This window comes from Salarias fasciatus, chromosome 2, assembly GCF_902148845.1.
Source record: "Salarias fasciatus chromosome 2, fSalaFa1.1, whole genome shotgun sequence".
Classification (NCBI taxonomy): domain Eukaryota; kingdom Metazoa; phylum Chordata; class Actinopteri; order Blenniiformes; family Blenniidae; genus Salarias; species Salarias fasciatus.
In genome coordinates, this window is record NC_043746.1 from 5,648,003 (window position 1) to 5,670,188 (window position 22,186).

General features: G+C 45.2%; 4 protein-coding genes across 7 annotated transcripts in view; 2 read left to right on the top strand and 2 right to left on the bottom strand.

Moving 5' to 3' along the window:
- The first annotated feature begins 2,025 nt into the window (after positions 1 to 2,025).
- On the top strand, positions 2,026 to 12,856 carry ctsf (cathepsin F). 2 transcript variants are annotated; one of them, XM_030107905.1, is made up of 15 exons: positions 2,026 to 2,414; positions 3,240 to 3,350; positions 3,854 to 3,935; positions 4,451 to 4,512; positions 4,672 to 4,744; positions 5,947 to 6,060; positions 6,164 to 6,312; positions 6,415 to 6,511; positions 6,857 to 6,937; positions 7,044 to 7,163; positions 7,312 to 7,376; positions 7,964 to 8,054; positions 8,187 to 8,245; positions 8,339 to 8,418; positions 12,836 to 12,856. In XM_030107905.1, the coding sequence occupies exons 1-14, from the start codon at positions 2,163 to 2,165 to the stop codon at positions 8,411 to 8,413; spliced, it is 1,431 nt and encodes a 476-aa protein (XP_029963765.1). In that variant the 5' UTR covers positions 2,026 to 2,162; the 3' UTR covers positions 8,414 to 8,418; positions 12,836 to 12,856. The 2 variants fall into 2 exon arrangements, with proteins under 2 accessions (XP_029963765.1, XP_029963756.1); XM_030107896.1 differs by lacking the exon at positions 12,836 to 12,856 and having other exon boundaries at positions 8,339 to 8,951.
- Positions 10,145 to 12,081, top strand: eif1ad (eukaryotic translation initiation factor 1A domain containing). The gene is made up of 5 exons (XM_030107926.1): positions 10,145 to 10,290; positions 10,500 to 10,618; positions 10,698 to 10,806; positions 11,314 to 11,422; positions 11,519 to 12,081. Exons 2-5 carry the CDS (start codon positions 10,532 to 10,534, stop codon positions 11,739 to 11,741), a joined length of 528 nt encoding a protein of 175 aa, XP_029963786.1. The 5' UTR covers positions 10,145 to 10,290; positions 10,500 to 10,531; the 3' UTR covers positions 11,742 to 12,081.
- Positions 12,857 to 12,918: 62 nt separating the features above from the next.
- Positions 12,919 to 16,455, bottom strand: LOC115400175 (N-acetyllactosaminide beta-1,3-N-acetylglucosaminyltransferase 2). Its single transcript, XM_030107884.1, has 2 exons — positions 16,336 to 16,455; positions 12,919 to 15,864 (listed from the first exon to the last, which is right to left on the bottom strand). Exon 2 carries the CDS (start codon positions 15,858 to 15,860, stop codon positions 14,424 to 14,426), a length of 1,437 nt encoding a protein of 478 aa, XP_029963744.1. The 5' UTR covers positions 15,861 to 15,864; positions 16,336 to 16,455; the 3' UTR covers positions 12,919 to 14,423.
- Positions 16,456 to 19,703: 3,248 nt separating this feature from the next.
- Positions 19,704 to 22,186, bottom strand: part of nrg2b (neuregulin 2b) — a 56,265-nt gene continuing 53,782 nt past the window's right edge. For all 3 annotated transcript variants that reach the window (XM_030107871.1, XM_030107862.1, XM_030107854.1), the window contains exons 11-12: positions 21,777 to 21,960; positions 19,704 to 21,589 (exon numbers count right to left, since the gene is read on the bottom strand). In XM_030107871.1, coding sequence (XP_029963731.1) covers positions 21,110 to 21,589; positions 21,777 to 21,960 — 664 coding nt within the window. In that variant the 3' untranslated portion in view covers positions 19,704 to 21,109. The remainder of the gene's footprint in view (positions 21,590 to 21,776; positions 21,961 to 22,186) is intronic.

Sequence of the window (22,186 nt, forward strand, 5' to 3'; positions counted from 1 at the left end):
TTTGAATTGTCCCACTGTGGAAAATTATGAGCATTTAATTTTGCTCCATTGCTTGAACTGTTGAATTGAGGTCACGCTTAAACATGGACTGAATTTGATGATCAACAGTCCAACACACTTCCTTCAAACTGCTGCGCTTCTTTTATTATACACCCTTCCATCTGTCTTCTAAATGCTGCATCCAATTTAGAATAGAATAGAACAGAATAGAATAGAAATACTTTATTCATGCTGTATATCATTAGTCTACACAGAATAGATATGTACGAGGGGTGATTGTGACTAATACTGTGTTTATTTGTGAAAACACAGTAAAACACCATTAGCAGAGGTGTTCCCTTCAAAGGGAATAAAACATACTTTAGGGGATGTGTTAATGAAAAACACTTTGAGATCCACAGATGATGATAGATAGCTGAAGGGGGCCTCCAGCATGGGCTAGCATGTCAATCACAATATGAAACAGCCCATTTACATAGATGTTATGTTCAGCAATTGCAATGTGTCAGGAATTTATTTTGATGGGGCCTCTTACTTGAGGTCCATTTAGCTGATCTCAGCGAAGCAGCCTGCACTGGTTGGGATTCTTCCTCATCAGCTCCAATCTAGCATCTTGCTGCCATCTGCTGTGGAAAAAGAAGCACACCTACCAAATAGGATGTGAGATTTGGAGCGCAAATGAGTGGTGGTGGTGGTGGTAGGGAACAAGAGACAGTGGTGAAATGAGAGAATGTGTTGCTTTAACAAGTTGTTATACCACTTTGTCTTGGTCTATGCATTTCTTGATTATATATCCACCTGCTCAAATGACATGACATTATTGACAACAAAACCAGTGACAAATCTTTGAGGTAACATTTAGTAAGACAAACATCATCATGAATCTTCCGTCTCTTCCTATCTTTGTTGTCTCTGAGAAGAGGAGATATCCAGTTGGCTGCCTTATGTTTGTCTGTTTGTTTGTTTGTCTGTTTGTTTGTTTGAAATAGCAGTTGGAGGTCAACTGGGTGCCTGAAGAGATTCACAGGCCTTGCACTGACTTCACTAAAGCATACAAGTCAAACTCAAGGCCTGTGGGCCAAATCTGAGTTTTCAAACCTGCATGTGATCCACAAGTAGCCTGGTAAACCAACCCCGCCCACTCCTCATTCACATTTGGATTTTGGAGCTGGGGAGCTGGAGCTCCAAAATCCAAATGTGGATATGAATGGGTGGGGCTGGTTTACGAGGCTAGTCCACAAGGACTTGAAAAGCAAATGGTTGCCCTGAAATGAAAGTCAGTGCTGCTGCACTTTGCCAAGTGAAAACATACAAATACATGTGGACTTTGTGACCAGCAGAATGATATAATCCTACCTGTAGAGTGCCACGGTGGGCTTCTAACAGTTGACTGAATTGACAAAAGAAATAAGGGGAACTTTCATGAAGAGGGAAAAGACAGAGGCAAAAGAAGTGATTTGTCTTCTGATACAGTTTTGAGAAAGCACAGTGATGTGGGCTTCAAGAAAGAAAAACCCTAACATCTCTGATCAATGGGCATGTAACTTTAAATAAAGACTTTATTTTAAGTTATTTCAGTTGCATTGATGGAAATATGTGGTTGTATATATTTCTATATAAGCGATCTAAAAGGCAAACTGCAGTGCAGAGACACTGTAAGCCCTTTCATGGTAACTGTAAAGTTGATCTGTCCCTGATGAGAAGGAGTTTGCAAGACCTGCACGACGTGAGGAGGGAGACATAGCTTTTCTTTTCTTTTCTTTTTTTTTATGTTTGAAGATACACTGAATCCCTTTAAGAAGACAAAATATTAGCCTTTGTACAAGAAAAGCTTTCTCTACATGTTGCCCTGGAAGTCTGAATCAGTGATGTGTCTCTACCTGTGCCCAGCGTGCCATGTGATCTGCATTGTTGTCGTTCCTGTCTATTACAGATGCATAGCTGCATGGCTGCTGGATAACAGGCGCGCGCAGTCTGCGTGTTTTTTAGACACGCCCACTGGATAAAAAGCTCGTCTCCTCCCACCGCCGCTTACATTTGTTTGGCAACAAGCCGTTTGACCGCACTGCTGACTTCAGATCGATTTATTTTCCACGAACCGAGCCGCCCTCTGTTTATAAAGCGGGCAGACCGGAGCTCGGTCCTTCTCGCAGCGGGACGACATGGAGCTCGGACGCCGCCGCCGCGGTCCTGTAATCCAGTGGCTGGCCCTGGCCGCCGTGATGGGCGCTGTGCTCGGACTCGGCGAGGACCTGGACCGGCCTCTGTTCGGGCCTCCCGGCTCTCCCATCCGGCTGCAGGAGTCCGACCCCGGCCTGAAGAGGGCTCTGGATTTCGCAGAGGAGCGATACAACCGCGGCTCCAACGCCATGCACCTCCGGAAAATCAGCCGGCTCGTCTCCGCCACCAAACAGGTACAGGCGGGACACGGCGCGGCGAAAGTAGCTCCTCTGTTTATTTACATTCTTGTAATGTACACGATATTTAAATTGTAGTTATTTAATCACGTATAACATCGCTATAAGAGTGTAAACAACAGACAGACCGGGAGATTAAATTCTGTGAGCTCCCCTGGACCGGAAAACGGCCTTTCGCCTTCAGAATAAAAGTACAAGCCCGAAAGTGAGACGCAACATTTTGTGTTCTTATTAAAATAAAACTCATTCACTAAGTTTATTCTATCTGTAAGCTGATCGATATCTATAATATCACGAGTTTATATAATCCATAGATGATTTTAAACAGCCGATTGAGTCATGCTTTTATTTTGGGCGGAAGTTACATTACTGCGCAGGAACCTGCTTTATTCAGCTTGACTGGTGTTTATCAGGACAAAGAGTCAGCCTGCAGGACCATTCAGGGTTCACAACAACAAAACACATGAACTTGCACGAATGTGACCTGAATGCACTCTTTACTGGTGGTGAAAATGAACTAACACCCGATAAACATCTGATCTACAACTTTCCTGTAAACAGTCTTTTGTTGCGTTTTTCTGTTATTTTCATTAATCCATGCTTGTACATGTTAATATTAAATATTGCTTATTTTATTTTAATTCTATCTCATTGATATTACTACTTCTATTTATCATTGGTGCTCTGTACTACAAAGACATTTCTCCTGAGATTAATAAAGTATTTATCTTGTATTCTTTTCTATGGAACGCTTGATTCAAGATTGATTAAAATGTTCTCCTCTGTATTTACAAAATCCATTTCTGCTTGTTTGTTTTCCAGGTGGTCAAAGGAATCAAATACACTTTAACAGTGGAAGTGAGCAACACTCAGTGTAAGAAGACTGCTATGCTCAGGACATGTGACTTTTATCCTGAGTCACATAAGCTCAAGGTAGGGAGTGTGTGTGTGTGTGTGTGTGTGTGTGTGTGTGTGTGTGTGTGTGTGTGTGTGTGTGTGTGTGTGTGTGTGTAAAAATAGGCAGTGGTTTTTAAACAACACCCTTGACAATTGGAATGTTTTTGCGCGTGCTTCCATTTGAGCATTGATCTGTTATTGCAGCCGAATATTTTTGCATTATTCAGCAGTGAAGTCAGCTGCCGGATGATCTTGTGACTTGACTCTGACTTAGTGACACGAAGCATAATTCTTTAAGCATGCTTATGCAACTCTGACACATAAACTTACTTTTTTCTTCTAATTTTCATGACAGGCAGGAAAAAAACACCAACAAAAAAAAACAAAACACATTTTTGTGGAACTTCCATAGAGCTGTTGACAAAAAGCTTACAAATGTGTTATGTTGTTTCTCTCACTTAATTAATACATATTATAAAAGTTTAGCTACTTTCTTTACCCCATCGTATATATTCTTATGTATTTCTTGTTGATTTCAGACTGAGATCTGCATGTTTGAGGTGTGGGACATTCCTTGGCAGGGCACTTCTACACTGCTCAAACAGAAGTGCCAGCCTAAAGGTCAGTAAAGTCCATAAATCATCTTCTTTTTAAGCACAGTGACTTTCTGTCACTTTAATAACACAGCTATAGCCTACAGCGAACGTCTAACTTTCCTCAGTTTGTTTTGCATCGACACAGCTGGGTCATTCAGATAGCTTTAAAATGATTTGATATATTCTTTCATTCTAATAGAATTTATTGACCAGGGTTTATTTTGATGTTGCACTTTACTGATTTAGTTGATAATTCAAGCTAATCAAGGAGTATTTTTGCTTGTAGGTCAAACACAGTCACATCTGGTTTTACTGCTGTAAATACAAATATAAACACATTCTGCTTGCAGCAGTAAAACGTATTCAAGGCTAAACATGAAGTTTTGTTTCCCAGCTCCAGTTAGTCATGTCATCGATTGTTCTACGGCCTGATGTGCAGTGACTCCTGAAGTCCATGCAGTTTTTAGCACAAAAAGAATTGATGACAGGTTGATTTCAGTGACAGTCACAATGTTTTTTTGGGGATGTGTCTTTTATCAGTTGAATCTGAAGTGGAGGAGACCAACAAAGTGGAGGATTCGTCCAGCAACCAACCTCTGGAGGTAAAACTATATAAATTAAGAAATGAGAGGGCAGTTGGATCAGAAACAGTCCAATATCCGCCGTCAGCCTGTTTGCTGAGTAAACTGCTCTCGTCAGTGTGAACTTGAGACTGAGGATAAGGCTGCACGTTGTTGATTTTGTGTGTTTTTATCTGGCAGGAATCCGTGGAGCTGCTGGGCCAGTTTAAAGAGTTCATGGTGAAATACAATAAAGTTTACAGCAGCCAGGAGGGTGAGTGACGGACGTACGGCCACATGTGGACACACCGAACCGGGTCAAACATGCCACATTCCTGTCTGGACAGTGAACTTTCAAACATACTTCAAATAGCTTTCTCACATTCCGTGGTGATGAATCAGTCAGTGTATATTTCCTTAAATATATATAATCTCTTTAAAGTTCGTTACTATCTACGTACCATAAACCAACATCTGAAATCGTGTGAATAAGAATTCGTTAAAGTGGCACACATTTCAGAAGGCGAGAAAAACCAGCAGACTCACAATTCAGAAATGTCCATTTTCAATTAATTTTTTTTTTTTTTTTTTTTTAAGCAAAAGAGTATTCTTAAACACACAGGACTCTGTTTAAGCAGATAAAACAAATCCAACAGGAAACAGACAGCAGGAAAAAAAGCAACACAAAATCAACAAAGGCATCAAAAAACAAACAACTGCACAATCCAGACAGAACTCGACAAAGACACATCTGAGCACACAAAGCTGGTTAAAATGGTCCCAGTGCAGCACATCTGCTTTCATAGGAAAAAAATACAGAGGCAGGTCGATAATGCATGTGAATATCAGCCATACGTCAGATATAGTGCAGATTAATAATGATGGAATGTTTGACACCGATACGTTCAACCTTTCATCTTCTATAGAGATTTATAACCGGTTTAGGGTCACAGGACCCTGGAGCCGATCCCAGCTGACTGTGGGTGAAGGCAAGGACACCCCGGACGGGTCACGAGTCCGTCGCAGGGCAAACAAACACGCACACACACACACACACACACACACACACACACACACACACACACACACACACACACACACACACACACACACACACAGGTAATCTAAAGTCACCAAAAGGCCTCAAACACACGTCTTTGTAAAGTGAGAGGAATCTCGAAACAAGAAAATCTGCACTACTGCTTGCGTACACAGACGTGTGTGATCACAGAGAGCTCGTATCAACAGCAGGAAACACTTCAGATCCTCCTCGTCACCTTCATGGTGGCAGATTGAACCCGAGGAGAAAAGTCACTTCAGCTGTGTGGAGGTGGAGAGATTTCCACTGCACTGCTGCTCCCTGCTGTCAGTGTGTCGCATTCAGGGACGTTTCTGTCCACATAGATCATATTCCAAAACACACACGTGCACTGATTGTGTGATGTTTAACAGACTGTGTGTATTTGACCTTTGCAGAGGCCGACCGGCGTTTGCGCATCTTCCACGAGAACCTGAAGACGGCCGAGAAGCTCCAGTCTCTGGATCAGGGCTCAGCTGAGTACGGAGTCACCAAGTTCAGTGATCTGACCGGTGTGTGTGTGATCATGTGTTCCCGTCGTCTTGCCAGGAAACAAAGTTTCTGCTTCTAAAATAACACTAAAGGTCTGATTTGTTTCCTTCTGCTTTTCTCCAGAGGAGGAGTTTCGCTCGACTTATCTAAACCCGCTGCTGAGTCAGTGGACCCTTCATCGACCAATGAAACCGGCTCGTCCTGCTCAGAACCCCGCCCCCGACAGCTGGGACTGGCGCGACCACGGAGCTGTCAATTCTGTCAAGAACCAGGTGACAGACAGCTGTTTACTGCGCAGTCTCCTGATCAAGCACACCGTTAACGAACAAACGGCTGGTCCCGCGACCCCGTCCTGACCTCTGCGTGTGTTACAGGGGATGTGTGGATCCTGCTGGGCGTTCTCAGTGATCGGGAACATTGAGGGCCAGTGGTTCCTAAAGAATGGATCATTGCTCTCACTATCTGAACAAGGTACAACACACACACACACACACACACACACACACACACACACACACACACACACACACACACACACACACACACACACACACACACACACACACACACACACACACACACACACACACACACACACACACAGAATTTAGTTCACTTTTATTGAAACAGTGCGGAATCCCAAAAATAGAAGAAAAAATAACACCCATACAGGCCTAGATGACACAGTTATCCAATGACTAGTGTGTGTGTGTGTGTGTGTGTGTGTGTGTGTGTGTGTGTGTGTGTGTGTGTGTGTGTGTGTGTGTGTGTGTGTGTGTGTGTGTGTGTGTGTGTGTGTGTGTGTGTCGCGTTCAGAGCTGGTGGACTGCGACGGGCTGGATCAGGCCTGCAGAGGAGGGCTGCCGTCTAATGCCTACGAAGCCATCGAGAAGCTGGGTGAGGCTGAACAGGCTGGCTCTGACTTTCAGCCGTAGTTTTATTTTAAAGGCCTGCCTGCAAGTCAGATTTACTCTGAAAAGACGGACTTTTGTTGTTTTTGTAGGTGGCGTGGAGACCGAGACGGACTACTCCTACACGGGCCACAAACAGAAGTGCGACTTCACCTCCAGGAAGGTCGTCGCCTACATCAACAGCTCCGTGGAGCTGCCTCCGGACGAGAGGGGTGAGCGGGGACGGAGAGACGGACAGGACGTTAAAACCATTCACAAAGAATTATCAGAGATGTGTTTGAAACTGTTCCAAAAGATAACGCACAAATAAAAACATAGTCACAGTAAAGGTCTAATCATTCCAGTTTTCTCCCTCCTCAGAGATCGCCGCATGGCTGGCTGAGAACGGACCCGTCTCCGTGGCTCTCAATGCCTTTGCCATGCAGGTCAGTACTTCTGGAACACGTTGAACGTGACCGCAACAGGCCATGCAAGAAAAAAAAAAAAAGTGTGTCTGCAGTGCACGGACGACTTCTGCTTGTGTTCAGCAGAAACAGCTTCCTCAAGCTTCAAACAAGGCGTGAAGCCGTGTGCTGGAGCCGCTGTGGTTATTGTTGTTGACAGATGAGGGAGTTTCTCCATACCGGTCTAATGCAAGCACAGCCATCGCAACTTCCTCATGTCATGTCAAAATGTTAGACGAGGGAGATTTTAAAATATTGGGCATATGCAGTGAAGCCACAAATGTAGGTTTGCTCAGTTTGTGTTAATTATAGCAATTTAGTGATTTCTAGTTATCTAAAGAGACGGATACAATCTGTTGCTCAGCACCTTTGTAAATATGATTATAACATTTTCATTCATCTCATGAAATTTTAATCTGAAAAGCCATCCAATGAAAGTTGACTTTTACTGTAACGAGACTGTTCCATCAACCTCACACACAGTTATTTATGTCAAAAGGTATTTAACGTTTACTGTATGTGGAAATCAAGCTCACTGCTTCCAGCTAAATGTTCTCTTGATGCTGTAGTTCTACAGGAAAGGCGTCTCTCACCCTCTGAAGATCTTCTGTAACCCGTGGATGATCGACCACGCTGTGCTGATGGTCGGGTACGGGCAGCGTAAGTATTTTTAAATCCACTTTATATCCCATGATCCTGTTTGTTTGGTTTATCCATGGAAACAAGAATGTTTTTATGAATCATAATGCAGTTATTCAGTATGTTTTTATATTTTTTCATTTGTATTTTCAGGTAAAGGCATCCCATTCTGGGCCATCAAAAACAGTTGGGGGGAGGATTATGGAGAACAGGTAAGAAAACTTAATGCTGCTGAGATTAAAAATGGCCAGAATTTGAAATAATTTTAAACATGCGGGTTCTAACTATGTTTCTCTCTCACGCAGGGTTACTACTACCTGTACAGAGGCTCCAACGCATGTGGAATCAGCAAGATGTGTTCATCTGCCGTCATCAACTGAAACCACTGAATGCACATGGCTTCACAGCACGCCAGAGCTGCAAACCCACTGCACTAATAAACTACTCACACACACGCACACATTCATCCACACGTCTCATTCCCGGTAAATCAAAACAGCGTTCAACCTTCAACCTCAAATCATGCCAGTTCTAATGAAGCTCTAGCTTTGATGTGATACTAATATTTTATTATAGTGAGTTCAAACTGTTCCGTGTGTGTTTTAAGCTGTGCTACTCCTGAAGATCGTTGTGGTTGCTGTTTTTTTTAGCTCGTGTTGGTTTCAACTGGTATTTGCTGACAGTGGCTGAGCCCAGACTCATTGCAGTAACTCTGTCTCAGTTTGCTTCATGCTTTTGTTCCCAGTGTTCGTGCTAATGTTGTTGTTTTTTTCTTTTCTTTTGAAAGAGGGTTCTGAAAGCTGTGACTTGAAGTTAATATCGACTTGCACATGACTAAACCACTGCAATACCATCGGGATAACTGCTGTATGACAGTGAGCAACAATCGAAGGTTGAATAAAAAAATTGTTAAATCCTTTTGTTTGTATGTTTTTTGTAGAATCCATATGATTATGTGATTTGTATAGACTTATCGCTTGAAGAAAACATTTGCAAACTGTTAATAGATATTTATTCAGGTCTCCACGACTACATATTCAGTTGATTATAGAGGTGGTGTTTGAAGAAAGAGCTCAACGGTTTATCTGGTCCTGAACACTGTAATAAATGTGAAAACCACTGATATTTTTAAAACAGACACTAGGCCAGGACTAGATTTTGTGTTTGAAAACATCAACAGCCTTCTAGCATCAGGCTTGGGTGAAAAAAGGTGAGCGATACAGCATAACCACAAAGAAGCACAAATGGTTAATGAAACAAGGTATTAAGGAATCATAAATAAAGCATCATGATCTGATCTGACTCAGTTACATTCCAACTTAACATGTGAGAATGTTTCATTTCCCATTGATGATCTGTTGACATGGACTATCCTGTAATTAAGATACAGACTCATACTGGGGAAGTCAAGACTAGTTGACTCAACACTGAGTCAAGATCAAGATCACAGCATCCCAAGACCAGGACTTTAAAGGAGCTGAGACCAGTGAAGACTCAGACCTGGAACATGTGGTCACAAGGCCAGATTTGACACCAAGCTCGCTCTCCAGCAGTGCAACACCAACTCATACTACAGGGGGAAAAATGGAAGAGTTAGCTGACCTGAACTTATACTAGATATGGACAACAGTAAACTAGCCTTTACATTAAAATCCGATTCACTTCTCAGTGAAATTCAAAAGTCTTGATCATTTCCATCAAGAACGCTGTTATTTGCAGGGACAGTATGACAAACATTTCCTGATCAATTGTCTCGGTGATTTTCTGCCCCCTGCTGGCTGGTCCAGGCTAAATATTAGCACACATAAACGTTGGCGATCTTGAACGCAGCTTAAGTTTTGAGAAAAATACATTTCCCATGATTCAAAGGCGTGGGAACGGAAACGCTCAACAGCAGAGGGTAAACTAAAAAATAAAATACGCATGCTTGACACAGTTAGAAATCAAACAAATAATCCATTAATACATGGACAATGACATTTTAATTGAAAATAAAAATCAAACAAATTTCTTCTACACACTAAATTGCACGTGTTATGAGTAAGCGCTTGATATTTATCCCACATGAGTAAACAGGAGTGTTTAATTTGAAGGTACCGGAGCAAGTCTCCCGGAAGTGTAATGACAGCCTGTGTTGATACTGAACACGGACACATGTGCTCCTAAAGTCCGATTTATTTGCTCTCAGCTTTGCATTTAAATCATCTAAAGCGACTCTGCGGCTAAAAGCCATCATTACTCTTTTCTGTACATCAAGGTATTTACGTCCCCAACATAATGTGTGCGTGTTTACAGACTTATGAAGTCAGCTAATGTTAGCTTACTATGCTAGTTTATTGGTAATGTTTATTTAGTTTCCAGAGGAGAACTGCTGTTTTCAGCGTGTCCTTATTAAGAACAGTAGGGACAGTAAAATCATACTGTGTGGTGTTCTGACGCTCACCTGTTCTGTCTCTCGTGTCTCAGCTGGCGCGGGAAGCTGCAGTTCACCGTCTATAATGTCACAGGCCACCAAACGGAAGCATGTGGTGAAGGAGGTCCTCGGGGACTTCGTCACCCCCGCAGAACACCAGCAGATCGTCAAGGTAGACGCGGGATCCTCCAGTGAACACGCAAACATCGACCCACATCCATAACCCAGTCCCCACCCGTCTGCCTGTGCAGGTGATCGGCAGCCGAGGCAACAACCTGCACGAGGCCGTGACCTCTCAGGGGGAGAGTTTCCTGGTGAGCATGCCCACCAAGTTCCGCAAGAACATCTGGATCAAGAGAGGTGAGTCGCTATGAGACCAGTTCTTGTTCAATCAAACCACAGATGGGGGCGAAACGTGTGACTTCTGTTCACCTGAGCTCTGCAGGAGCTTTTTTTCCCTTTTCATTCTTCAGGTCTAGAATAGTTTTGATATTATCTCTGAAATTCAACTAATTTTCAATACGATTTAACTAGTAGAACAAGTTTCTGGTGAAAATGGAAAAAGAGACAAGAGGAGAGACTTGAGAAGTCCCCAGACAGGACAAAGTTTTTTCTTATGTGAGGAATTCCCTCATTTTAACACGACCAAGAATTCCCAAGTGACAGATATGTGTAGAAGTGCTCTGTGACACGTGTAAAGAATCTAACACTGAGCTCCATTAATCAGACCAGCCTGACATTTTAAAAGGTGCTGTGTTTAGATGGGATTATAATAAAGAACACTGTTATTTAGTGCTCAGTAAGTTTTAATGAAATCCATATCATGTATATTTGTTTTCGGTTGACAGTTTGTCTTTTGATCTTCAGGTGACTTCGTGATCGTGGATCCCATCGAGGAAGGAGACAAAGTAAAGGCAGAGATCAGCTCCATTCTCTACAAAGACCACATCCAGTACCTGCAGAAACAGCAGCTCTGGTAGGTGGATCACACACACAGAGACACATCACAGATGTTTTTCTGATTGACATTGCTTTTCCAAACGTAAATGAACGTATTTGAACCTTTCCCCAGGCCGGAGGGGTTCACAGAAGAGGCATCGGTGCAGGAAAAGTCCAGCAAACGGCAGGAAAAGGAAGAGAAAGACAGTAACGAGGAGGAGGTTAGCGACTCTGAAGATGACGAGAGCGACCTCTTTGTGAACACTAATCGCTGCAACTATCAGTACAGCGAGAGCGAGGAGGAGGAAGACAGCGAGGAGGACGAGGATGAAGGACGGACAGAGAATGCCTCATGAGGGCATGGACAGTCATGTATAAAAACCCTGTGGCGGCCGGCTCTGTCGTGCGGCTGTCCTCACTGGCTGAATGGACCATGATTTGATCCTCACAGCGGCTGCTCCGACGTGACGCCGTCCTGGAGACACGGACTTGATCGCTTCCTTTATTCATTCCTGCTCTTTAAGTTCACTTACAAAAATGTGTTCTTTAAAATGTATCAGAAAAGTTTCCACAAAGCTATATAGTATGCAGACCTACAAATATGTGATTTCTTTTCCCAGGATACACTGCTTTTCCACAGGATGTTGATCAAGTAAAAATTGGACAAAATAAAACTGATAAAGTGCTTCTCACAGAACATGAGTTTGTCTTGGTAGAGCTCGTTTCTGATTTCTAAACGTTGTGGGAGGACTCGGGTGTGTTTCGTCTCACAGGCGACCCAGTTGAATCATCTCCTTTCTGCTAAACCTGCTGCTGATGTCAAAATGCTCTTTGGCCCGTTTTTCCTCTCCACCTGCTGAATTCGACTTGATGAAAGTTTTGGAATCCAGTTTTTTTACTTGCTCCGTCCTGTTTGTCTCAAACAGAACATACGTCGATCACCAGTGCGCATGAGCTGAAGATAATTGGTATGAAAATTATCATGTTTGGCATGAGCACAATGCAGAAATTCCCGGTGTTTACCACCAACAGTGAGCAGACTATCCCTGCCAGTGGAACCAGTTCAGCAACACTCTCACACACCCACCCTCTTTGATTCCCAAGGTCTTAAATGAAACCTGAACCAGTGAGACGTTTTCCCCTAAAGAAGTTCTTCATGTTCAGGAGGGTCTTTATGCTTTCTAAGACGGCTGGGGACAGAAACATTGGAAGTAAGCACCAACACTCGCTGAATTTGTGGATATATATTTGAAAACAGCACCTTCATTTCACTCATATAGCAGGTTTTATACCGCTTTAACAGTCACTCAAAGTCGCAGAAAAAAATAATGCAGTCGTTAGCAACTGTCTCTTCATGACAGGAAGGGTTTCGATTGAAGCTGGAGTCTCTGAGTTTACATGTTCTGCCTGTCTCTGTTCAGACTCCCCCCCCCCCCCCACCCCCCCCCCCCCCCCCCCCCCACACACACACACACACACACACACACACACACACACACTCCAGAAACATGCTGAAAATGTGTCTGTGACGTTGTCCCCTCTGGGCAGACTTAACCAGCTTCACCTGGCTCAGGCCAGCCATTTATCCATCCTGTCAGCTGATGAAAGATCGTTGTGTTTTTGGGAGGAAATTATCACAGAAAACCAAATCATGAATACCATCCGGAGAAATCCCTCTCGGCCCAGAGTTGAGGCAGGGATGTGTCGCTGCGGCTCCAACTCAGACAGCCTCGGTCTTCACAAAGCAGGATTGAATGGATTGATTAGGTTAAATTACATAAAAAAAAGATTTTTAAAAAAGGCACATTCCAAAAGGAATACATCATGAGGTGATCAATGGAAACACAAAGTTGCGCTTTAAAGAAACAGATGAGTAGGTACAGAGAACAGTCATTAAAACATTATGCAATGGTGACATTGTAAGGTTTTGATTGGTGCTTTCAAATAGACTTTTCCTGCTCTGACATCAAGACACCCAACAACACAAACTCCACCTTTGGCTGATGGTCCCGGTTCTGCAAGAATAACATCTTTTGTGAAAGGCTGCCACCCTCTCACATACTTGTCTGTCACATTGTGGCTGAAGGTTAATGCAGAATTCATTGTATCTTATTTTATTGGAGGAGCGGCTGAGATGGTAAAGCCATGAGTCATAGATCAGCCTATCAAAATGAACTCATAAATCAGAAAACACGTCTGTCCTGAACTAAACCACCACGGTACAGGAAAACTGGTGCGGCAAAGACAGCATCAAGCAGAGTCCTGCTGATCTGTTTTGCCATCATCATACCTTCGTCTTGCATCGAGTCCTTCACACCTGAATCCTCATGAAAAGTCCCACGCAGGAGCAGCGAGCACCCAGTCTACAAACTGCAGTCGCATTCAGACTTACATCACATTCAGTGTTGCTTCATTTTTAGAACAATAAAACTTTAACCCAGCTAAAGTAGATTTTTGTCACATTATAGCACACAAAACAAACAATAAGATTAAAAAAAAACAAGCAGTTCATCTATTCTTTGATTCAGTGTGTCCCTGTCTGAACTGTCTGGAACAAACAGGACTGGAGCATCCAGTCTCTCACCACTGCCTTCCGACACTGAACCGGTTGGTGTTGGGTCATTAGCTTACTCACGTCATAAAATAACTTCACAGCACCTTAAACATACATCCAAACAGATGTTACGATTTAACTCCACGTCTGTGACTGAATTAAGCTGGAAGGGTTTAGCAGTGTGTTTAAAAGATATGTGCCTGCTACATTTCTACAGTAGATTAAAATCTCTTCCTTTATGAAATAATGGCCTCTGGCTAAAAGGATGTAAAATACAAGGATGTCCATTGGCTTATGGATAGGTCAAGTTAAAGTAAAATACAAAAAAAAAAAAAAACAGTGGTTGAGCTGAATGTTTCTGTAGAAAACAGGCTAAACATCCATTGTAATCTGTTACAAATAAATATCCTTTCTGCTCGTGCCTGCTTTTCAGTAAACAGAGGAGCTAACGCGGCGTCCTTTCTGTAACTGACTAAAGCTTATATTAAAGAGGTAGCCGCGGTATTTGAACAGCAGGTATTTCCAACAAAGCATCCTCCGATGGCGTCCCTGAAGTCTTCTTTTCAACCCTCAGAGGCACGTGGCCACACTCTCGTCGTGTCAGCGTCATGTTGGCCCACAGTCTCCTGATCTGGTCCGGGCTCCGCTTGTGGACCAGCAGGATTTTGTGGTAGGAGCACGGCTCCTGCTCCTCCTGGTCGGGGAAGTCAAACGTGAGGAAGGCCGGGTGGTAGACGGGCAAGGCGTTGAGCCGGATCATACACATCCCCACGAAAACGTCATCAATGGGGTAGAGGTGAACCCTCTGGGACACGCGGTGCAGACGCCTGGCGAGCAGACCCGAGTACACCACCCCTCCTCCGCCCGCGTACCTCGGGTAAAAGCCACGGTAGAAGTTTTCCGGGATGAAGTACTTGGAGCTGTCGTCTCTGCTCGGAGGGGCTCCGACTATGACGTCTCCCACCATGAAGTCCCTCGTGGCCTTGTGCGCCTGTGGCTCTCTCAGCTGGTCCAGGAGGTAGGCCACCATTTTGGGGGTGTTAACGAAGACGTCGTCGTCTCCCTTGAAGACGAACGCCGTGTCCCCGCAGGACGCGGAGAACCACCTCCAGAAGAGGACGTCCTTCAGGGTGAGGTTGAAAAACGTGTCATGAAAGTCCCACTGCAGCATGTCTCCGTATCGGTCGCTCTCCATCTTCAGGACCAGAGAGAAGGCCGCACTCGGCTCTCCAGAGTCTCTTTTGCCGAGCAGAAACACCCTGCGGACGTAGCCTCCCGCCTCCCCTCCGCCGCTGCCGTTCCCCCACTGCCCCCTCACCCAGCCCTCGCGGCCCCAGCTCTGACGGATGGCCTGTCGATTCAGGAAGTTACCCTCTGTTGTCTTGATGGCGAACAGAAGCAGCGGGCGTTCGTTCTCGCCCTCTGCCTGAGCTCCACATTCCCCGCCGGGCTGCAGGAGGACCGGGTAGTCCCTCCTGTCCATGTAGCTCACAAACCTCTGTAACTGCTCGGGGAGCTTGGTAAAGTTGCTCGTCGTTTTGAATAACGTCATATTCTCGAAAAAACTTCCATCAAGGCCGTTGAAGTTCTGCTGATTTGTGGTTTTCTTGAGGTTCAGGATGGGATTGAAATGGCGGTCCGCTCTGAGCTGCAGCTGGTTCCACAGGGCTCTGTGCCCTCGGTGGTCCCAGAAGTGTTTCGGCTGGGAGGAAAATATCCCATTGTTGAATGTCCCCGGGGCCACAAAGCGAGGGCTGTCAGTGACGCTGCTTTCACTGTTGACCACTTCAGATTTCACCTGTATGCCGTTGAGGGTGAGGACCATCAACACAACAGCGTAGGAGAAGAGCAGCAGCAGGCAGATGCACGGCGTGCAGACGCAGATCAAGACGGCACGCCACCGGCAGAAGCACCGCGCCATTCAACTGCAAACGCACACAGAGAGAGCGTCAGCTCAAACAGGTCTGTGTTTGTTTTTCTAAACTACACAAATACACGTCAGAAAACTATTGTCATTCACACACAACGGTTTGACGTACATTTTGGTTGAATTCTACATTTCCCGCATTTATACAGAAATACCTGTAAACAGTACACCCACTGGTTATAAATAGATTTTTTTTAGGGAGCTAGTTAACTCAATATCTGATCATATTCTAAAACCAATAATGCTGAACTAGCACAGAAGACATGAAAAGTCAATCAAATGACGCATTAAAATCACAACTGTGGAATTTTATTAGCAAAAAAAACAAGTTACAATAGATGCACTGGGGACATGATCGGAATTCAAATCCTGCAGAGTGAGAAAGCCATGTCAGCATGCATGAATGAACAGGATGTGAGCGGCTCTGAGGATCCCTCTGTGAGCGTGTGGGATACTGAAGTCTGCTTACCTGCTTTCATTAAAGGTTCCTTCACTCCGCTCACTGAACGCTCATCAAACCCACGCAGGTAATCTGAACTGCAGCTGTAATCCTGAGAGCCAGGAGCTCAGCTGGCCCGCCGCCTGTCAGCTGAGGGCGCTCCGCTGATCTGAAGAGGCTTTGAATGAGCACAGGCAGGTACAGGTGTGCACGAGAGACACGCCCACTGACGGCCAGAGGAGGCAGAAATGTAAGCAGTCTGAAGCAGAATGCAGGTTTAAAGAAGTGCTGTGACACAATAATGAATGGCAAACACCTACAGGAGCCAATCATTTGTATTTTGAAGTGACGCTGCTTTAATGCATACATGATTTGAACTGATACTCATCTCATTTTTTAAGAGGGTAAATTCCTGCTTTAGAAAACATAAATACTTCACTTTTACATTCGTTTGAATGTCTTCTACTAACAATGGGGAAAAAAAAGTAAAAAACTGATTTTTGGACATTTTCTTTAATTGGGCACGTCCAAAGAAATGTATTTTTATTTGCATTTGAATGCAGATTCTGAACTTTCCCAAGAGGAACCATGGAGATTCAGAACTTTAACTTTGAAGTATCTTCTGAGGTCTTTTAAAGTGGGGTTGTCAGAAATGTGTTCCATATGGTCCAGTGTGTCCTGGTTTTCTCTGTAGGAGCTAAAAAGTGCAGTTTTATTAGTTGAAACTCCCCAAAATGATGAAAAATACAAATATTTCACCCTGTTCTTGGATGCTCTTCCTCTAATACATATTTTACCATTTTGAAAAATTCATTTAAATAACAAACAAAGCTACAGCTGATATTTGTCTCTATTATGATCTGATTTACCTTTTAAAACAAACAAACAAATAAAAAGCCTTTTTTTTCCCTTAATAATATTGATCTATGCATCCTCAAAATAGAAACTCTCAGTGCTTCAGCAGCTGCTTTACCATCATCAACCGTCAGCCAGAGAAACCTGTCAGATTCCCTCGAACAGCCTGACATCGCCGCTCAGCCGTCACCCTGCGGCCATGTGCACATCAGGTCCGACAGGAATCGCTGACAGGGACTTCCGCTTTGAAGTCTGTTGTATTTGCACGTTTTGCAACAGTGCAGGTAACAAAGGACCAGTGTGGACGACATCCGCCGACAAACAACCCGAAAAGAATCTGTGACCGGATTTAAGGGCAGATCAGCTTCGACAGCTTTGAATTTTCAGTTCTTGGATGCAGAAAAGTAACTGAGAAATAAAAAAGACAACTTGGTGGAAGGGTTGCAATGTCAACACCGAGCAGTGAGGGCCTGAATCCAGATTGAGGATCTAACCCCCAGCTGCTTGGATCAGGTGGGACAGCCTGTTCCGGTTATGTGACGAATCAGGTGTGCAAAGTAAATGATGCCCGGAAGCAGAGCCGGCAGAGCAGCTGAGACTCAGAAAACCCGCTGAATTTCACAGAGAGCCGATGGACAGCTTCCACGTTGTGATCAGGTTATTCAACTTCAATAAGGTTCTGATGAAGAGTTTAATAAAACAATACCAATTGGAAAAAAGGCTTCATCTATCGCTAAGATAGAAGACGTCGCTCCTGGGCATCAGTCTGAACGTCTCCCGTTCGGCCTGCTGAGTGAGGACACATGCCTTTCTGTCTCTGCTTCCACCTCAGCCTTCTATCATCTTACCCCCTACAGTGAATGTGAGTCAAAGCTCCAGTTTCTTTCTCTGCATGTCAAAGAATGGCATGTTTCACATGTGAGGACTCAGTGCTTCATCTGAGTTTACCAAAGACCGAGGTGAAAGCAAATGCTGCCATCTAGTGTTCATGCCCGGAACTGGGACTCACCTGGTGTGACATTTACTGCTCCACCTGACTTACAACAATCTTTACACACACCGGCATCAAGAGATTCTTCTTCTTCTTCCTCCTGGCAAAGATGACAGGACCGTTTCAAAATGGTAGGAATAAAGTTTTATTTTTCCATATGAAGGGGGTGGTTTTGGAGTTCTCTTCTTTTACAAGTAGTATGTTTTTGAGAAAACTTGCAAAAAATCGTCTAGCATATTCCAAGAATGATGGACATGAAGAGAAGGGGGATTTATTGCTGAATGTTAAAATGAGGACACGTTTTTTTTTTAAATATTTTTTTCACCGAGTGGAAAAACGATTTGCTTGCTGCTTTTTCCATGCACCCAACTACCAGTACCACTAGGACATGCAGGGGAGAGGAGGGGAGGTGACGGAGGAAGAGGAGGAAACAGGAGAGAGAGAGAGAGAGAGAGCGAGAGGGAGAGAGAGAGAGAGAGAGCTGGTTGGTAAAAAAGACAAACTGCTTGACAAACAAACATGGAAGGGTTCGTGTGTGTGTGTGTGTGTGTGTGTGTATATGTGTGTGAACCGTGTTTGCGTGTTAGTGTGTGTGTCTTGACATGTGTGATGCGGGCGTGTATGCAAAAGGCAGGTGAGGAGAAAGAGGAGCAGGAGGGAGAGGAGGAGGAGGAGGAGGAGGAGGAAGGTGGGGGTTGTTAACATTTTCGACTAGCTCTAGAAGCACACTATCCTCACTTGCAGTATTTCCACATTGCAAATCCCAGTTTGATTACAGTGATAGTAAGACAAAACTAGCCAGACCTTTGGGTCGTGTACCCAAACAATATGGTTATATACTTCTAGTATGAGTCCCCTGAATCAGAGGAGGGGGGATTGTTGCCGTTTTAACAGACTCTCTGTGATCCATGCATTGCCTGCGTGAAAAAAGACAAGCAAACCAAGGCTACTTGTAAGGAAATTAACCAGAAAAGGGACACACACACACATATACACACACACACACACACACACAGAGTATCTGACACTTTTTAGGTGTGCTGTTTGAAGATGGGGCCTAAATTTCTCTGCTAGTTGCTTCTGGTCAGGGGGGAGAGGAAGACGTGGAGGCGAGGCGGTGATGCGGGGGAGTGGATGGGGTGAAAGGGGCGGGGCTAAAAACAGAGACAGACATGTCAACAGGTCAATCAGTCAATATGACCAAGCAAGAGACGATTCCAACCATGAGAAAGATACAGAAATGCAAATCAAGGATGCAGTGATCTGGATTATCATGTCACCGTTTGGCTGTGAGCTAAATAAAGCTGAAAAAACAAAGTGAGAAACTAGCAGCGACCACGCTAAAGCCACCCCCCCCCTTCCCCCCTTGCTAGTGTGGCAGAACATAGAGGTGGTTGAAGGCCTGTGGGAGGAGCAATCAAGTTCAAAACAAAGCAGAAATGGGGGAACCCAGAGTGACGTCCTCCTCTCGGGGGGGTTCGGGTTAAAGAGGGCAGATTTCTTAGGCATGACCCTGCATCAGAGCAAACAGACGTGGTCTCTGCACAGCTTTCATTATCACTGTAATCGCTTCAAATCACACGCACGCATCCTGGACAGGAAAAAAAAAACAAACTCCTTCTTTCATATATTTATAGACTCCTCACTCCCTTCATCATGGCCACGAGTAAAGACGAGAAGAACCTGACAGATGGGACGAAGAAAGAGTGAGGGGATGTGGATCTGGCCTGCGGACTGAACTGTGACTGAGACGACTCTCTCTCTCTCTCTCTCTCTCTCTGTCTCTCTCTCTCGCTCGCTCTCTGCTCGGAGTCTTTCGGCTGTGATGTGATGGGGAAGTCCTGAGACACAGTGCGGCTCTAAGCTGCTGGCATAGGAAACGGGCGGGCTGGGCAGTCCACGGGAGGCCAGAGTCAGGCTGGATTACGACTGGATCGGTCCGGGCGGGGTCGGGGTCGGGGTCGGGGTCGGCAGCTCCCTGGCCAGCGGCTGCTCGCAGAGGGAGGGGCTTACAGTGCAATGGAGCTTCTGGCAGCGTGAGGATTGGGTGTGAGGAGCGGGTCAGTCAGAACGAGGGAGCGCGGCCTCCGCCGGGTGAACGGAGGCGCCAACCAAATGAGGCTTCATGAGGTGACCCTACACAGCCATACACACACACACACGCACGCACGCACACAAAAACACACGCTCTGCATCCACCGCCACTGTCACGGCAGCACCCTGAACACCTTTACACAGGAATCTGGAGTCACACTCCCTCAACAACTCGCAGAAGTAACAACAAATGGCGGACAGGCAGCGAACAGGGACATAATGACCGACGTGTGTTCGTCCGAGGAAATCTACCCTACACATCCGGCTGCGTCGCGTCCGTGACCCAGCGTCCCTGTGGAGACGAGCGCGTCGCGTGGATTCATACTCATGTAAACAGACACCTTTTACACAGGAGGAATCAATATTGCATGATGACTTAATCAAATCACAGTTCAAAAAGAGGAAGATCCCAAATCAAAGAAACAAACCAAAGCAAAAGGAAGGAAGAGGGTTGGTCTCTATAAAAACGAGGAGTCTTTATAAGAAAGGCTACAAAAACTCAATGGGACCTCCGACTTCAGCATACAGCAAAAGGCACCACAATATTATTCTATTTATCTAACTTGTGAAAAAATTGGCACGTAATTCTCGTATTTTTTCATCTCTCATAATGCTGTAAATCAAAAAACTTTACATATAAATATCCCCCCCATTATAAAAAAAGTCTTTGCTGTTAGCTAGTAGACAATTTTTGCTGAAATGAAAATAAATATTTCATTTGTTTAGAATATCTGTCTGTTATACAAAATAAAAATATTTCTCCTAGGTGCAGGTCTCTAGTCCACTGGTTGTGTGTGGTGGGGGGAGGAGTGTGTGGGGTGTCGAGGGCAGGGCGTGGCGGGGGTGTGTGTGGGAGGTCCGGTCTTAAAGGGGCATGTTGTCGGCCTTGCAGCGCTGCGACTGCGAGCCGCGGCTCTGCCCGTTGCTGCGCGTCCCCGGCCGACTCAGCCCGCGGTGAGTCCGTGTGTCGGCGCCCGACGACGAGCGGAAGCCCGGCACGCCGTGGGGCGGGTCCATGTTCATGTTCTGCATACTGAGGAAAGGCGTGCTCTCCCCGTGAGCGTCCTCCTCCTCCTCCTCCTCCTCTTCCTCCTCCTCCGACTGGCTGAAGCTCTGCGAGCTGTAGTCCCGCAGGCCCACCGACCGCTGGGAGACGTGTCCGTTGAGGCGGTTGCGCCGCGGCCGGCGCCGGCTCCGGATGGGCTCCCGCGACGAGGCGTACTCCTGCGTCGTCTCGTAGGCCTCGTCGTCAGGGAGGCGGTAGGGGCTGGAGGGGAGACTCCCTGTGCTCTCCGTCAGGTAAGGTCGGCGAGGACGCCGCGGCTGCCGGTATAAACTCCCGTCCTGGAGGGGAAAGAGGCAGATCTGTGAAGGCTTCGAGCTGAGTGGCGAATACAGTCACAACACAACACCAGTATCGATCAAACCAAGCAAAAAGAAAAAAAAAAAAACGAATGAAGGTGAGGAAGATGAAGGTGAAGCTGCCTGCTGCTGTCCTCCGCTCGCCGTCACTCTGTCAGTGTGTACGTACGTCGGGGCACCGTAGCAGCGGCTGGTCGTCGTCTCTGTGGTAGGCGGCGGCAGCAGGGGGGAGGGAGAGGGCGTGGCTTGTGTTCGGCGAGGTGATCTGGAAGGTGGGCACCTGGGGGGGCAGCGGCGGGTAGTGGAACTCCACCGGAGACAGGCGGGCCGGCGTGGTCAGCGCCGACACGTACCTACATGGAAAACCACCGAAACCAGTTATTACTGTGTGTTTATTCCTTTCACTCAGTGGGATGTTGTGCCTTTTTACTGCATTGACAAATAATATAAGCTCTTCTTGACAAAATCTTACAAGAACCTGCTTATGAAATTATGCTGAGAAATATTTATTAATGAAAAATGTGATTTGTAAATTAAATTCTTGCATGAATATCTGATTTAGTGGTTAATTACTATTCT

Coding starts and splice junctions, on each gene's coding strand:
- LOC115400175 (XM_030107884.1), bottom strand. CDS start 15,860: ATGGCGCGGTGCTTCTGCCGGTGGCGTGCCGTCTTGATCTGCGTCTGC.
- ctsf (XM_030107905.1), top strand. CDS start 2,163: ATGGAGCTCGGACGCCGCCGCCGCGGTCCTGTAATCCAGTGGCTGGCC. Junction 3,936..4,450: donor ACAGAAGTGCCAGCCTAAAG/GTCAGTAAAGTC, acceptor GTCTTTTATCAG/TTGAATCTGAAGTGGAGGAG. Junction 4,745..5,946: donor AGTTTACAGCAGCCAGGAGG/GTGAGTGACGGA, acceptor TGACCTTTGCAG/AGGCCGACCGGCGTTTGCGC.
- eif1ad (XM_030107926.1), top strand. CDS start 10,532: ATGTCACAGGCCACCAAACGGAAGCATGTGGTGAAGGAGGTCCTCGGG. Junction 10,619..10,697: donor AACACCAGCAGATCGTCAAG/GTAGACGCGGGA, acceptor CTGCCTGTGCAG/GTGATCGGCAGCCGAGGCAA. Junction 10,807..11,313: donor GAACATCTGGATCAAGAGAG/GTGAGTCGCTAT, acceptor TTTGATCTTCAG/GTGACTTCGTGATCGTGGAT.